Raw genomic sequence first — 18,007 nt, 5'->3', positions numbered from 1 at the left:
AATGATGGTATACAAGGTGATTTCATTACACCATTTGTCACAGCAGAAAGCAATGATTAGATGTCATAATGCTCATTAATGTTCTATAAAGTACATAACTTGTTTAAGCACATGCATTTCTCTCTTTTTAGTGCTTGTGTTTTATCGTTGCTTTTTTTTATTGCTTGCAGTTTTAATATTGTTGTGCATCACCTTCAGCTGCAACACCTGGTTGAAAAGTGTTGTATGAATGAGATTCTGCCCACATTTTATCCCTATGTGGGAAACTTGGCAGCAGCACCTGAGTCGTATTTGTGTCTTATTTAAGTCCTGGACTCGTGCCATTGGCTGTTGTTCAATTTAGGATTAATAAAATTAATTTGCACTTATGCGGACAGCCCGCAGGTTGTCCATCAGCTCCGGTCTCTTCTGTTTCACCTCACTGCCCAACCAGCTGCAACAGATGGCTGACCTACCTAAGCCACAGTCTTGTTCTCCGTGCGGTGTTTGCTCGTAGGGATTATTGGATCAATGAGGTTTGCTCTGTAATATTATAGGGTTTTTACATTACAATATAAAGCGCCTTATGATGACTATATGTTATGTTACGCCCATGGTATTCAGCTGGAAAAGAGTGGAGGGTCCACTCTGGGTCAGGGAGGAGTTGCTGCTTAAATGTGGAGGAATTTGGGGTCTTGTTTACAAATGAGTATAGCGAGAGATTGATACATGGACTGGGGCCATGTCGCTGTACCAGTCATTTGTGGTGAAGGGAGAGCTGTGCATAAAAGCGGAGCTGTTGATTTATGGGTCATCTATGTCATTGATGTTCACAATCTCTGGGTAGTGACTCGAAGAGACACACACAAGCAGCACAAATGAGCTTTCTCCGAAGGACAGCTGGCCCCTGCCTGAGAGAGGGAGTGAGGAGTTCAGTGAGTCAAGAGGAACCTCTTGGGCACCTCTTGGGCGAGGAAATCCAGGCATGTCCTGCTGGGAAGAGTTCTTATGGGTAGACCCAGGACTGGAGAAATTATGTATCTCAGCTAGCCTGGAACCACCTTGGTGTTTCTTCGGATGATGTAATGTACTTTAGTGAGTTGACCAGCAGATTTTAGTATTTAAACTTCAACTGGCATTTTCTGAAAGGTTATCTTTTGGCTGTACTTTTTTTAGATAAATCATCCGCCTAACTTTCCTTAGTCTTCAGCAAACTTGGATCTTCTTTTCTTTGTTTGTTGTGTCATACTTTAAAAGGATACCTGTAAATTTATTGATGAAATAATCTAATAAATAAAACAGATAGGCCATAGATAGAACAAGGCATCTGTACCTCAGGAAAGCTGCAGATGAGGCCATCATGTCCACAGGGGCTGTGTTGTGTGTCCAGGCTGTAGTTGAGGAAGTAAGCATGGCAGGCATTGACACTGTCCAGGCTGATGTTGTGCTGTGCTTTGATGCAACTCCACAGGTCATGGCTGCTGCACGTGAACTAAAAAGGGTCAAAATTATTGCGAGACTTTTAAATCCAGACACTCAAAAGCATCATAGTCAAAAACCTCTCCTTGAAACATTGACCCATGACAAGAAAATGGGAATTTTGGAATCCTGTTAATGAAAACTTACAATGTTGACGAAAGCAGAAAGAAAGACGATGATGATGGTGAAGACACCAACCAAGGTGCTGTTTAGTCTAGACTGAACTATTCTCTTAGAGAGTGTCTGCAGAGGCACTGGGAAGATCTGGAGGACAGAAAAATTCCAACAATTAATATTCAGTTTTAATTGAATTAACTGACTTCATTTTCTCAGTCACTGGTTTCCAGTTTGACCATGCTTTTACAGCTCTGTGTAAAAAAGGGGGTTTTGCTTTTTTTTATATTTTGTTTTTTAAAAAAAGAGCCATGACTCACTGTTATGAAAACCTTCAAGCAGCAGCTCTATTTTTCTCTTCTCAAACCTTTCCCGTTTCTTATGAGTCATCAACAGCAGAAAGAAAACTGATCGACAAAAGGATTTACGGTCTCACTGCAAATCTTATTCGACAAGGCCCACTTTATAGAAACTTGTGGAAGAGATTGTGAAAATTTGTGAACTTATTAACTCCAGAAGAATGTACCAGATAATTACATTAGAGGCAGCGCAACAAAGTAATCAACTGAGCTGCATGCTATTCTGTAACTGTCTTTATTACAGCACAGCGCCCAGTACCCCTGTGTTTACTGAACAGGCACCAAATACGCAGCTGAAGACGTAGTGCAAAAAGAACATCAGCTGCTTCTGTTAAAGAACAATCTGTTCTTTGCTAAAGTCCACACAAACAGATCAAAACTGAGAACAGAGGGAGGAAACAGCTACCTAAACATTGGGAGATTGATAATATTTTACTAAAATACTATTCCTTAAGTTATCCTATGAAATGCAATTTTTAAAAAATACTGTGTTAGCTGTTATTTAAAAATGAAAACTCCATAACATTTGACTAGGATAACCATGTGAAATATCTTCAGTTTTTACCTGATATTTAGAGTCACAGGCTTTGTTAAGGTTACAGAGTGTAAAATTGCACCACTAGACGTAAATAGATTGCAGTTGACTGCGAGTTTTTAAGGATATCCTAAACTTTTCTGTGGGTAAACACTGCTGTTAGCCTCTGTTAGCCTCTGTTAGCCGCTGTTAGCCTCTGTTAGCTGCTGTTAGCTGCTGTTAGTCTGATACAATGTGTGGTTGTAGTTCGGCTGTCACGAGAGGGAAACTGGGATTTTTAGGACACTCAAGCCGAACATTAGCTTGTATAATAGCTTAAAACCAGCTGCTGTTGTTCAGCCGGCTCATTGTCAGCTGTGTGTGGATGAGAGGATTGCATGTCTAATCTGCTGACAACAAGTAAGGGTGACAGTCATGAGTTAGAGCTCTGTTTTCAGTTCAGGGGATGAGGCTAGCAGTTAGGAGGAAGAGGACGATGTTTTATTAAGATGCCAGTCCTGCTGTCTCTTTCCTTCATGTTCAACTTCACATACTGTAAGCATGAGCCTTCATATCTTGAGCCTGAAGGTGCAGGTATGAATTAACATTTGCCTCCTAATGAATTCCTATGAGTTCTCTTTTCCCCGCCTTTGGCAAACTACATATGTGGCTGGTCTCTAGCCGAAAAATAAAACCTGATTTGGTGGAACCGAGATGTCCGTTTCGGCAACTGTGTTGAAGATAGCGAGGCAACATGACAGCTTCCACAAATTGGAGCCTGCTCCTATTTATTTTAATGGACTAATTGTAAGTTTATGAGAATGCATCAGTTTGTTGGAATTACATATTGCATGTAAGTACCCACTAATTAATGTTTATCTATGAGTAGAATCATTTTTGTAACTCAAAAAACAATAATTGCACCTTTAAATACTGATCAAATTGACAGCAGAGACTGCTGACAGTTTATGTTGTTGCTGTTGAAGTTTATAGTCTAGTAACCTTAGGCTAATATGCATAAAGTTTTATAGGACAAAGTTGAACAAAGGCTCCCTCCTGTGAATAATCTTGTGCAAGAATACAGACAAACTACAGAAACATGAAACGTATCCTGAATTATGTCAGATAAAGTAAATATGAGATGGAGCAGCTTTTCTCAAAGACTCACATAAACACGAGGGAAACTTAACAATTTTTAATTCATATAATAGATACGCACCAAGGGAGTCTGTTGTAAAAATGTAACAGATTCTGATCAAAAAGAACTTCCTTTGAGGAGAATATCTTTCATTTTCTAGATGAAGGATTCTCTGACCACGATTCATAACAAGTACAGCATCCAAACCACAGCCCGATAAAACATTTAGATTTGTCTGAACGATGTCTTACGCTGAACCGAACTGAAACGAGGCAGCTATCTTACGGGATAACATTCTCATAAAAGCATCTATAATCGCTTGTATTGGTTATCACTTTGCCGAATGCCTTATATCTGCAACAAATCTGAGCAAAGCTCTGAGTTTCTCTGTGTCATTCATTACAAGCATAGACTTCTCACCCCAAAACAGCAGTACACAGCTGAGACGAACATAACAGCCGTCAGGATAATGAGACAGGTGACGAAGAAGCCGATCATCAGTCTGGAGCTGCAGACAACAAAGAGATTGGATGTGATTATATATCTACTGCAATATTTATTACTCTGCAATTCACAGTCAGTGTGGCATCTGATAAGTTAACACTTTCTCTTTATAGTCTACAACCTTGTGCTAAATACTGTGGAAGTAAACATCTTACTCGTGGGTGTGACGGGAATGAATAACACCAAAGAGAAGAAGCATTAAGATTAAGAGGGTAAAAGCGATTATAAAAATAGATTAAATAACAAGGGACATGAGATGTGAGGAGGCAGCCTATGTGGGACTTTAAGGACAGGATTAAAAGACAAGAGAGGAGTGGTGAGATGAAAGTACTGAGGAGAAAGGTTAATAAAGAGGCAGGCTAAAGAAGATCAATACTAAGAGATGGGCAGGGAGAAACCTCTGAGTGCAGTTTGCAAAAAAAAGAAGAGAGAGAGGAGGGCTCGCTTTGAGACAAAATCTGACAGAGCTTTAAAATCTGGCCAGTGCTCGGGTGCAATTATGCTGATTTTGATCTGATATTCTTTTTTATTACTCATCATCTTTTATTACTCGTCTATTCAGTGATTCATCTTTATAAGTCCTGTTTTAAGGATAAAGGCTGAAGAATTTGGAAGAGAACTTGGAACAGACAGCATTAAGACTAAAGCGGTGCCGAGTTTTGTAAGGCTCCAAAGCCTGAACGCACACACTGACCACTAACAAAGACATAGTTTCTAAACAATTTATTAAAACGCATGTATTAGTGCTTATGAAATATAAGCAGATAGTTATATTTGCCTAATAAAGACAGCTTTTGGGATTATACCATGGGAGTATATTTTGGGAGTACTATTTAGAAGACCAAGCAATTCAGTTTCAACTTGGAGCAACTTCTTATATATACACCCACTGGCCACTTTATTAGGTGCACCTTGCTAGTACCAGGTTGGACCCCCTTTCGACTTCAGACTGCCTTAATTCTTCATCACTATCAGCCTGAACTGATGATGCAGCACAGCACAGATCATGTTAACACCAAATTTGATGTTCCAGCAGAAACTGAGACTCATCATACCAGGAAGCACTTTTCGGTTTTCTTCGGTAAGCCTGTGGGAACTCCAGCCTCAGTTTCTTGCACTCAGCTAACAGGAGTGGCACATTGTGTGGTCTCTAAATTTACAGTCCATCTGCTTTTAGTTTTAATGTGCTGTGAGTTTAGTGATGCTTCTTGGTTTTAACGACTGGTTATTTAAGCCTTAATATCAGCTTACCATTCTCCTCTGGCCCCTGGCGTCAAGTTCTCCCAGAGAACTTCAGCTCACTGGATAATTTCTCTATTTTCAAAGCATCCCGTGTTAGCAGATTCTCAAATACTCAGACCAGCAACATTCGGAGCCACCTTTTATCCCCATTTGATGCTTCTTTGAAGTTCAGCAGGTCGTCTTGACCGTGTCTAAATGCCTAAATGCTGATTGGATGATGAGATATTTGCATTAACAAGCAGCTGAACAGGTGTACCTAATAAAGTGGCAAATGTTGACCTACCCAATTTTGATTGTGTAAAGCAGTAGTTCTCAAACTAGGCCTTGGAGACGCCGGGGGTCCAAAGCCCATGGCCATGAAGTTCACAAAATAATTTGCAATGAATATTAAAATTGTGCTGCATTATTAAAAACTGCATTTAGACCAAAAGGAATATTGATTACCCCGTCCCACCCCCACATTATCTTTTATGTATATTAAGAAAAACCTTTAGTAAGAAGTGCTCTTTCTCCAAAGTTCTAGTCCCAAAAGTTTATCTGATTTAATATATAAATGAATCGTGTGGCCGTTTAAGCTCACTTTGTGTACTCTGCACTTATTTATTTCATACATTTGAGCTACAGTTGTTTAAACTGTAATCAGAGTAAACTTTTCAAAGTTGTGAAGTAAATCTCAAACTTCCACGGTCCTGTCTGTGTATTATTTCCAAGTGTTGACTCACGGTGGCACGATGACAATCTGGATGAAGCAGATGAAGAGAAAGACGAGGGAGGCGCAGGCCACATAAGCCCCAAACCTGGAGTCCACCTGTTTGGAGTACTGCAGGAGGGAAGGAGACAGCAGTTCAGTGACACAGACTTTTCTTACATTCTGTCCCTCTGACGGCATGAGGGGTGAAAAACATACAAAACAACCAACAAGATAAAAAAGTATGAAAAGTCTGACTCAATTATGTCTCTCCGGGTATTTTGGAACGAGTACGTCAACACCACAGACGCTTGTAGCAGAGCTGTACTCGAGTCAGACATAAATCACAAAAATGACGAGTTCACACTTGACATGGGTTTAACTAGTGTAAGCCTCGACTTTTATTTATTTCTCTAAATACTTCCTCTTCATTCGGAGAATCTGGGAACGGCTGACATTTAGCGCAGATGACATTTAACTCCGTCAAGATTTGAGGCTGCTTTGAAATCCCATTTGAAATTAGAAAGCAAGAGCTTGAAATACTCAAGCTTTGAACCAGTCAATAAAAAATTAGAAAAATAAAGACAACAAAATGTAAAAATATGACAAGAGTTTGAACAGTTGATTCTCACGAGCCTGCAGAGCACAGGCATAATTTGTTCGTGCAGACGTAAATTCTGACTTAGACTTTCGTATGCGAGAACAATGGCTGAAAGACAGTGAGGTTTTCAAGTGAGTATTGATATTTCAAAGCTGAAAAGATTGTTTCGTGATGTTTGTTGAAGTTTAAAAAAGAAAAAAAAAATTGGTTATTGGCGTTTTACAGCTGAAAAAAAAACCATATCCCGATATCAAAAAACTACTTACGATCCTTAAAAATGAAAGAAATCTTACCAACTGATCCGTGTCTGGCATGTGCAGCGGCTACTCAGCTGCTATCCTGCAAAAAGTTTATTTTACTGGATAAACTCTAAGTTGAAATACTCCTTCTGTATGGCCAAGAGAAACTTGTTTCTCCAAGCTTGGAGATATTGCTGTGCCTCAAAATCAAACTGTGGATCAACAGGATTTAAAGATTGTACACGAGCCTAAAGGCAGAAGTGGTCTGACAGACATGGAACCGGAGGCTCTCCAAAATTCCTTCAGATCTCGCTTTCACCGTACACGAAGCAAAAACTCTTTTTCCCTTTTTCCTCCCAAATTCCTTTTATAACAACCCAGCTGCAAACCTCTTCTCAGCCTGCCATTCACTGTCTGAAGCAGTTTCTCTTCTCCATTTAAACCCCTGCTTCCTCTCTTTCTGTGTTATACTTTGCTTTTGAGTGACTTCCCAGAGGGGCCGAAAAAGAGAGAGCTTTTTGCACAAAGAAGATTGCTTGTCACGGCCAATTATCTTTTGCTATATTGGCAGTTGGACTTTGTGTGTCCGCGTGTGTGTGCGTCTAACCTTTTTCTCCAGGTCAGGCTCTCTAAAGGTGAGCAGGAATTTCTTGACGTGTTCCGAGCGCAGACGGTCGATGCTGCGCGCGTCGATGGCCCGGCCCAGAAACTCATCCACCTCGTCCTCTGGGTTTAGGTTTTCCTGTGTGTTTCTGAAAATAAAATGCCTGAATAAAACAAGAGGAGACTGATTGACATTTACATTTCATGCCGAGTCAACAAAGACTGTTTGGCTTTACTGCAGCTAAACTTTTTGATCCACTGCTTTCTTAAAGAACTTGTCTGAAAATCAAGCCAAAAGACTTTCTTAATAACTATTGACTAAACAGAAGTTTACTAAAACTGTTCGAGGGTCACCTTAACAACCCACTGTAACCTGAGGTGTAGCTGCAAATAGGAAATCATACACAGTGCTGCGATCTGATTTCTTAGGGGCTTTTTTTTTTTGCATACATCATCAAATTAGTTTGATGATCAGAGATAAGCTTTTTTTTTTTAAAGTTGACTTCAAGAATTAAGTTGACTGAAGAATTAAGAAATCCCTGTTTGACAAAGTGAGGCAGACTCAGAGATCTTAAAAAATGGCAACACAATCATGCCACAGTCTAAAGAAACTCAAGAACAGATAAGTAAGTGATTGTCATCCATCAGTCTGCAAAGGACTACAAGGCTATTTCAAAGGCTTTGGGACTCAAGTGAACCACAGTGAGAGGCATTATTCAAAAAATGAGCAGTGTTGGGGAGTAACGGAATACATGTACCGCCGTTACGTATTTAAAATACAAAATATGAGTAACTGTATTCCGTTACAGTTACCGTTTAAAAAGGTGGTATTTAGAATACAGTTACTTTGTTGAAGTAAATTGATTACAGGGCGGTACTTTCCTGTTTCATATTGTCGCGGGTCAGGACTGTTTGGGTTTTGTTTGACAGCTACGTTCTGTTGTTCCAGGCGGCAGCGTTACGGTTACCATGGTTACAGGGTGACCCTCTCTCTCTCTCTGCGACTGTGTGTTTCCTGGGTGAGAGAGCGCCTTTTTGTTGTTGTTGATGTTGTGCTAAGCTAAAAGGTAGAGTGTTACAGACATAGCTCTAAAGAATGTAGCCTCATGGACAGTGTAGTCCGTGCTGCAGGGAGAATGGACTGCCATACACGTTATGTGTCTGTGAGCGCGAGGAGGGAGAAAAAGGGAGTGGAAAAGTAGTTATCGTAGCAGAAACGGGAGCTGGAAGCATGTACATATAATAATAACCACTGCAGCCAAGAAGAGTGCCTGACGAGCCCAGTTGTAAGTAAGCTATTACGACTCGACTGTACACCGTGTTCGTGTTTTCCTCCGAAACAATAAGTTCCGTTGGAGCAGCCTTTCAATGCCTCTCTCTGTCTCTCGCAAGAAAAGTTGACCCAGACAACAAAGTAAAGCTATTTTTCGGCTACGAGCCGACAGGGACCCCGCGTATTAGTCAGAGGTCCCTTTACTACGGTTCGGAGCCGCGGACCTTCAGTAATAGTAATAAATCACATTCATGTAGTTGTAAACAGCATGATAATATGTTAAGTAATCCAAAGTATTCAGAGTACGTTACTCTCATTGAGTAACGTAACGGAATACATTACAAAATACATTTTGGGGCATGTATTCTGTAATCTGTAGTGGAATACATTTTAAAAGTAACCTTCCCAACACTGAAAATGAGAACATGGAAACAGTGGTGAAGCTTCCCAGGAGAGGCCAGCCTAACAAAATTACTCCAAGAGCACATAGGCAACTCATCCGAGAGCTCATTAAAGAACCCAGAACACCATGTTAAAAACATCTAAAGGTCAGAGTTCATGATTCACAATGACAAAGAGACAAGACAAAAATAGCACCCATGGGAGAGTCCCAAGAAGTAAACAGCTGCTGATCAAAATGGAAACAAAGACTCATCTCACATTTACCAAAAATCGTCTTGATGATCCCAAAGGCTTTTGGGAAAAGATTCTGTGGACTGATGAGAGAAAATTTGAACTTCTTGGAAGCTTTGAGTCCCATTACAGCCGGCATAAACCTAGGCCCAGTCAAAATCTGCACTTAAATCTGATTGAGATGCTTTGGCATAACCTTAAACAGGTCAATCATGCTCAAACTCTCCTGGCTGAATTAAAATAATTCTGCAAAGAAGAGTGAGCCAACATTCTTCCACAGCAGTATGAAAGACTCATTGCCAGTTATTGCAAATGCATGATTGCAGTTCTTGCTGCCAAGGCTGGCACAACCAGTTATTGGGTTTAAGCAGCAACTGCTTTTTCTCGTATTGTCAGGTAGAGTTGGATAGCTTTTTTCCCTTAATAATTGAACTTATCATTTAAAAACTGTATTTTTTTTATTTCTTTGGGTTATCTTTGTCCAATATTAACATTAAGTGTGAAAACGATGGAAGAAACTGAGAAGTCAGGAAGATTTTTCACATCTCTGACCTGAAAGATCACTGCAGCCCTCAAACTTGAACAGTCAGATGAGACAATTTGTCTAAAAACAATCACTAAATCTGCAAAACGCAGATTCACCTACATATAAAATGCATTTGACGGTTAGTCTGGAATACTGTTTGGATTTAACAATACCCAGAAGTTGAGCAATTGGAGGCAGAATTTTAGGAGTTGTTAAGTAGTTAATTGGAATATTTTGTGTAGACATGTCTAACTTTAAAGGTTTTGTCTTTAAACACTTGTCAGTTTCAGTGCTGTACTGTAGCTCTAATCGGTGGCATTTGAGGCCTCAACAAATCAGAAAGAAAGGATTGGTTTGTCTCTACGATGTCAAGTCTTAATATACGTTACATTCACTGATTTTAAGACAGATGGAAACAGATTTCCAAACTGAGCTGTGACATCGTATCCAGTGTAGCAGTTGACGAAAAACCCAGCATGTACTTCCTCTCGACTCTAAAAACCTGTCAGTCTGCATAAGAAGTAAGATCTGTGCTGTAGCCCGCGGCAGAGGCAGAGGCTTGGATGCTGCAGCTCAGAACAAACTCACATATACAGAACTATTTGGAGGAGAAGAGGAGGACAGCTTCTCCATAAACGACAGCTCCTCTTTGATCACTGAGAGCCTTTGGCTTAACTATCCCTTCCTCTGCCCTTTTTTTTTTTGTAAATCTTGGATGAAACAGTTGATACTGCAACACATTAAGAACATAAACTCTGTCCAGCAGCAAAGGACTCATGGAGAGAATCAGAATTTAGACACTAGCACTCATGCAGGTGGATTATACGACAACTGCAAGCATTCATCTGCTAGAAGCGATCCTGGAACACGTTTAACCTGCCCTCCAAGAAACGTTAGATGACTTATCGATCAATGATGCTTAAAACTGTGATTGCAACCACCAAGCTCTGATAAGTTCATATATTGATGGACACTGGCACACTTTTTTATTATCTTAGCTGTGTACACAACACATATTCAAGCTACAGCTGCATGATAAAGGGTTAAAGTGCAAATGCAGACTCCTGCATTACCTCTTCCATACAAAACTGCCCTAATTTTCACTTTGAACCTCCAACATGTTGAAAACTGAACTGAGCCTGGTTCTTCCTATTAAAAGGGAGTTTTTCCTTCCCACTGTCGCCTAGTACTTGCATAGGGGATTGTTTGATTGTTAAAGTTATCTCTGTATTATTGTAGGGTCTTTACCTTACAATATAATATGCCTTAAGGTGACTGTTATGATTTGGCACTCTGGCAAAACCGAATTGAAAACCCCCCTGAAACATTTTAATTTAAACTGATCCTTTACCTGGACACTGACTCTCATACAAATCAAAGATCTTGCACATCAAATTATTATTATGCCATTTATTCTGACTTTCCAGTTAAAATTACCAGTGACAATCATATTTGTGTTTCAAAGTGCTTCTTCTTCTCTTTCAGCTCATTTTCAGGATCATTGCCTGTCGTCTTGGGCAAAGCAAGAACAAATCCTCTAAGGTGGCACACAGACAAAACAACAAGCACAATGAGTCACTACTCACTTGTCTTTGGGGTCTTCAAAGCCCTGCAAGAGAGAAAGGACAACAGGAAATAGGATTTTTAGAGCAGCGCGTGGTAAAGGTGTTTAATCTTTTCAAACCAGATTGGTTCTGCTTTCTTTTTCTTTACAGCTAAACGCTCTTTTAATACAACTCAGAACAATCACATCAACATATCTGGTGATTCACTCAATGAAAGCATTTTTAAAATGATAAAATGAATAACAAAGCAAAAATATCCAATGTTCTGCAATATTTAGAAGTTGTCATTCTACATTAAATATCTGTCATTCTGCAATGTTTGGACTAAACTGCTTGACGATCAGTGTGTGCTCTGGCTGTTCTGACGGTGATTTAGAACAATTTTTTCAGAGACTTCATAGATAACAGCCCAAGCAATCTCCCAAGACATCTTTAGCTAATGAAAGGTACCTCAGCAACAACAACCCCCCATCACACACACACACACACACACACCCCACACCCACCCTTCGGACGAGTTATATCACTACAGTGGTTTAGATCCTTCCTGTGATTTTCGGGATTTATATACACCACTTAGAGGCGGTTATTGCTTCGGTTGAACCTTGCCACAAATTATTTTAATTTTCAAATTTTCCTTTTTCAAACTACATTAAGGAGCCTCAGCCTATCATCATTCCTCTGATTGAAGCTTGTTCAATTTAACTTCACAAATAATGAGCAACCGCAACGCTGCCATTAGACAGCTATTGGGGGCCTGATGACATAATAATTACCCTGAGCCAAATGAAAAATACGCTTAAAGGGAAAGGTTCGCTGTGGCTGGAAACCAGCAGACACGGGGGAAAAAAAAAAATCACCCAGATCACTTCAGGTATGAACTGAATAAAAGACATTTGCATCTAACTCAGCTCAAGATTTGGACCGTTCACCCACTGTCAGCTCTATTCGGCGAGAAATGACGGCTATGATTGACGTGAAATTAAACATTTTTGGTAGGTTTTGAGTTTTTCAGCAGAGATAAACCGACAGAATGAGCAAAATAAGAAAGATGTAAGAAGTGGAGGCTTTGTTGTCGAGCAGAGGTAAACAAGACGAGTTTCAAATGTTATTTTCACCCCTTTGAAATGCAAAGATAGAATATGTCTATAAACAAACAGATGCAAAGCACACAACTTTAACACTTTGGGTGAACTGTCCTGCAAAACGATACAGTGTGCTGTGTCATGGAAAAAAAATGCAATATATTTTTTAAACTGTTTTTCATTATGAAGTCACATTAATCATATTTTGTTACTCAGTTTATACTATGTTCAGATTGTCACTGTCATTAAACTATTTGGCCATATTACAGCATTACAGAATACATTACAGAAGCTTGCAGATATTCAAATTGCTCTACCTCCCTCTTGTGGCGAAACACACAAATGACTATGCTGAAGAAATATTCAGCACAGCTGACCCCTGCATGAAAGTAAGGGGGGGGGGAGAATCAAATAGGAAAAAGTGAAAGGTAAAAACGAAATTATTTGCATTCCTGCCTGCTCCACTGCTTCCTGTTTGCATAAGCAAGAGGCTGAATGGGCAGCAGGAGTAGAAGTACATGTGTAAAATCCTGAATACCTCCAAAGTCCATTCTGTGTCTGACAGACATAACCAGGTTTCCTCCCGGTCATATAAAAACCCTCCCTCATGCTCTCTGTGCATATTTGATTCCTTATTCTTTACAGCTCTGTTTCAAAGCTCGCTCCAGAGCTTGCTGTGATTAATGAAGACTATGGAGATATGAAGATATGGGGGTGAGAGAGTAATAGGCAGAAAGAAAACTGAGGCTGACAATGAAGGAAGGCAGAGCCGCAGCAAATAAAGTTGATGTCAAAGCGTTCGTGTTTCTGCAAACTTTTACAGGACTTTGGTGACACACTCATCTGATATTAGGAAAGAAAAACAACGCAGCTGCTGATGTGATGTCAGGACGAGTAATTGAACGTAGTCATCCAGGACGATGAGAGATAAGATGATTTTTGTGCTGAGCAGCCTTAGCTCTAAGTGCCAGAAGGATCCAATGTAAATCAATGCAGCATTAATTTGATGTTGTTTCTTTTTTTATGTGCACACTTGTTGTAGCATTTATGCTACACAGAGCTCCAAGTCAGCTACAGAGCCCCCTGTGGGTCACATAAAAATACAGAAAGCAATACTTAACTGTGCAGACAGTTTGTTAATGAAAAGTAATTGTTTTAAAGCAGAACTGAGGTTTCTTTCAAAATAAAAGCACACTGGTTAAAACGGTCAATGGGGAGTTTGCATGTTCTCTCTGTACCTGGCGAACTCTCCTGTGCATTGCCTCGGTCCAGATGCTGAACCCCAAGTTGTTTCCAATGCTTTGGTCAGAGTGGGATTGTTACAAAGAACTAAGATGTAGAAAAGGGTGTTTGTATATTCAATAGAGAGGTAAGCTTATTGTTCTGTCTGGCTGTACTCACAACCTGACAATACACTCATTTAGTAGACAGATCGATCCAAAATAACTTTTATAAAATGTGCTCAACCTACCTATAAACATGACCTAAATATTATTCTAAAATATGTGTATCTGTTTTCATTCTATATGTCTGACATCAACCATTAAAGTGGTATTCTTGGTTTTTTTAGTCGTGCATCTCTATAACACTGAGTTCAGCACTTCCTTATGTCCAGATTTTGATTTTCCCGCATTGGAAGTGAATAAAAATATCCCACTGAAAGCTAAAAGATTTGCAACAAACGGCAAACTACAACTGTAAAGCAGCCTTTCCATTACAAAAGTGCAGTTCATTGATGATGCCACAAGCTGAGCAGGACTTAATAGGATGAGAAAACTACAGAAGCAGAAAAAAAAGCTGTGTTTGCTGTTATTTTTTCTGTTGTGGTTATCAGATTGATTCATCTTGTTATGTGGAACTAAAAGAAAAGGCAGATCTCGTTCTCTCTCTGAGATGTTCCCAAGCATAGCAAGATATTACAAGAAAAAAATAAACCCGTTTTGCTTCTTGTGATCACGAGATGCGTGCGGACAGCTTGGTAGCCGTGAAGACGACCTGGCTGTTTGATTCAGGGACTAAGTACGGGTTTGTTCCCCGGGGCGCTACAATTGATAGATTAGATCAACACTGAATTTTCTGTATTACAAAGGTGAGAAGGCTCAGCAAGAATAAAACACACGCTGCTACTTTTAAGTGGAGTAGAGATTAATCAGCCTGATGCACGTCAATAATAGGCTAATTATATGCATGGCCCATGAGGATAACAGCACAGAGAAGAAACAACCCTTTTCATTCCTCATGTCAATGAAATCATTAACTTGTTATTGCGGGAAAACCAGATTTGCTTTACAAGATATTTAACCGCTTTTCACATGATAACATAATTACAAGCTGTTCTGTTCTGATCTGAGAGAAAACTGCTCTTGATGTGAAAAAAATGATGGGATTCACCTTTTAATAGATACTTTTTGTGAATATTACCAATTTCAAAATAAAGCGTGTAGAACAGAATCCATTTCCCTCAATATATAACAGCGCACATGTTGCCTGGACTTCATCGTCCTCTTTCCTGCCATAGATACAGTGAGAGGTGAGTGGATTGGGGATATAAGAAAAACAGGCATAGGTGCATCCATTCGCCAAGTGAGTCACTACATGCAGGCTCGGCTCAGCAGGAAGTGCTACGGTACGTAAATAACAATCAGTCTCGGTGAGGTTCCATCTCTCTGCCGTTGCTACATTTCCCACTTAACTGCGGCCGCCTATATGTTGCGGTTGTCCCCCTTGCACGAGTGCTCCTGAGAGCCTCTTGGATCCAGGGGTAAGGTGTGAGAGGCGAAGTGAGCTGCTGCTTACCAGGACTGCAGATCTCAGGATTATTGTATTAACAACAGGTTGGCTTCATCACCAAATGAGAGCCAAGATGTGATATTGGCAGGAGAGTCACCTGGCTTTAGCACTCCAACAACACCAAAAACAGCAGCACTACAAAGCAGACCATTAGAATGCTTTTAATCTATCGATAAACATTTGTTTAAAAAATCTTGTCTTACCATCCTCTTCAAATCTTTGGAGATCTGGTTTCCACCTAAATGGTTGTAAAAGGGACGGTCGGTCCAGTGTCCACTGTTGTGGGTGACAGAGTTGGTCCTCTGCCGGTTCATTTTGGCAATCATGGCCTTTTCCTCTTTCTGTAAGACAGAAAAAGCAAAGGCAGGTTTTAGAAATAAAATTTACACATACAAGTTCACACATTTTGCGAGAGTTATAATAACATATATTAGGATTTATCACCTTTTATCAACTGCAAATTATATACTTGTGAATATCTCTTCTATCCAATAAGATAGCGTTATCTCACAGTGCTGGCATGATTATCAGTCGTGCCAACACTGTCACCAAAACCTGCCATGAATGTTGCCTTAAGACGGAGTCATCTACTACCAGTTTGTGAATGAAAGTGGTGAATCTGGGAATTCCATGTAATCGGTTTCTAAAAAAAAGCAATTAATTGGGACAAATCATCAAAAATCGAGCCTTGCTCCTGAATTAGGAAGTAGCTGTGTCAAGCTAAGCGTGTCCAGTGCTGAATGATTTTATTTGGTTGATGTAGGTTTGTTTGTCTGACACTATCTGAGGATGGGGGAACATAAAATAAACCCTCTTTTTACGGTATTCCCAGAGTATTTAAATGCAAAAATAAGCACACTCCTTGTGGAAAGCCTTCCTGTTACAGCTGCAACGGTTGGTCCACATCATATTTAAACCCTATGGATTAAGAAAGGAAAATATGAAGGCAGATGAGCAAATCCTTTTAGCAACGTTGAGTGTCACATGACGTTCTCTGTGTTTGGTCACAGTTGATTATTGGAATTGTTTTAGATTAGCCCTTGCTAACTCTGATACATTTATAACAATGCACATTATCCTTGTTAATAATAAACAAGTAAAATAAGAAAAAATAAAAGAAATGAACAGGGGAAGTCAGCAAATTTGTAAGCAGATGATGATAAGGATGAAGGGCAGGGGAGGAAAGAGAGCCTCATTTTTCATTATGGCTCTTTGTAGCATAATAGCCGCTACTTTGGTACAAAGAGGTGTGGTGTGTGTGTGTGTGTGTGTGTGTGTGTGCTGGTGTGTGTGTGTGTGTGTGTGTGTGTGTGTGAGTGTGCTGTGTGTGTGTGTGGTGGTGTGGTGGAGGTGGATATATTCAGTGAGAGGAGTGGTGGGATCAGAATGTGAATGGCTTCACCGACAAAGATTTCATCCAAATATTTCAAATGTCGAGGGCCACTTTTAACTACGTCCGACAGCCAATTTCAACGAGACTCTCGTGGCAAGACATTCAGATGAGGCGGCTGATGTAACAGTTACATGACCTGGACTGACATCACACAGGAGACAAAACCATATTATATTTTTGCACACATGGAAGTGGCCCAGGTCAAATATATATCAGAAAAATATCAGAGGGTAATCTTCTCCTAAATGGAGAAGAAGTAAAAACATCCACCAAGTGTAAAACTGTTACACTGATGAAAAATATTCCTTTTCTCCTTCTGGTGTTGTGTTAAAAGCTGGTTTCCTGAGATGGTAATCTGTAGTCATTTTATTTCTTTTTACTTTTATTTCTAGATCTGCATCCTGGCTTTAGGATGTATTCACAAAAAAAAAGAAAGAAAAGATAAAAGTAACCAAAATAATTAGACTGCACAATCTTCCTTCTGTCCCCCAGCAATGAGCAGCAAAATAAGAAGACAATATCACTTCACATGATATGCTATCTATAGTCGCAGCTTGTGATGATGCTGGAGGACAGACAGCTGATAAAAGTCTGGTCATAAACAAACTTGAGCTCACGCAGCGAAGCAGAGACGAGGTCACTCTTGGATGAAACAGATTCCCGGTTTATAACACAGACGATAAAACGATCAGTTTTTCAGACTCTGTGATCTAGAGAAATGTCACATACCGTGATTCAGTGGAATTCTGGGATGTTACATTATACTTTTTCAACCTTGACAGACATGTGCTGTTGACCCTCGACCTCATCTTTAAATCGTGTCAGGCTAATTTATTATATTATATAGGTCAACAATGGGTTTCCTTGAAATTTAAAATTATTATTGAAAAATTCTGCAGCTACTAAATGTCAAACAGGAGTAAAAAGACATAAGAGCCATAAGAATAAACAATAATGTGTCCCACTATAAGCCATAAATTACAGCTCACAGAGTTTCTTTTCTGCCCCCTCGTGTTTAATAATCAGTTAATGCCACTTTAAATCACTTTAATGTATTTTTGATGTATATAGTTGTACTATAAACAGTAATAAGTGAAATACCCTTTTCTGACTGCAGCCCACAATGAGGTAGGTTTCTATGTTGTGCTTCTTCAGGTAGGCATTTCTTTCTCCTCCTGTTCCCGGTTCCACATCATAGTCCCCATTCAGGTAATTCAGAGTGGCTTTAGTTATATGGATGCGCCTAAAATGAGAACCACACACACACACACACACACACACA

The 18,007-nt window shown here is 39.8% G+C and overlaps 1 protein-coding gene across 2 annotated transcripts in view; it reads right to left on the bottom strand.

The window, feature by feature from the left end:
• Positions 1 to 18,007, bottom strand: part of adcy5 (adenylate cyclase 5) — a 93,358-nt gene that overhangs the window by 7,836 nt on the left and 67,515 nt on the right. The window contains exons 7-14 of one of the 2 annotated variants that reach the window (XM_005940077.3): positions 17,827 to 17,968; positions 15,536 to 15,673; positions 11,479 to 11,501; positions 7,465 to 7,624; positions 6,052 to 6,149; positions 4,004 to 4,091; positions 1,606 to 1,722; positions 1,313 to 1,471 (exon numbers count right to left, since the gene is read on the bottom strand). In XM_005940077.3, the coding sequence (XP_005940139.1) occupies positions 1,313 to 1,471; positions 1,606 to 1,722; positions 4,004 to 4,091; positions 6,052 to 6,149; positions 7,465 to 7,624; positions 11,479 to 11,501; positions 15,536 to 15,673; positions 17,827 to 17,968 (925 nt within the window). The remainder of the gene's footprint in view (positions 1 to 1,312; positions 1,472 to 1,605; positions 1,723 to 4,003; positions 4,092 to 6,051; positions 6,150 to 7,464; positions 7,625 to 11,478; positions 11,502 to 15,535; positions 15,674 to 17,826; positions 17,969 to 18,007) is intronic. The other variant, XM_005940078.3, reaches the window with a different exon arrangement.

The sequence above is a fragment of the Haplochromis burtoni genome, unplaced genomic scaffold (assembly GCF_018398535.1).
Source record: "Haplochromis burtoni strain Fernald_Lab_line unplaced genomic scaffold, NCSU_Asbu1 Contig_275, whole genome shotgun sequence".
NCBI lineage: Eukaryota > Metazoa > Chordata > Actinopteri > Cichliformes > Cichlidae > Haplochromis > Haplochromis burtoni.
Note: the sequence above shows the minus strand (reverse complement) of the source record. Positions and strands in the feature narration are given on the sequence as shown.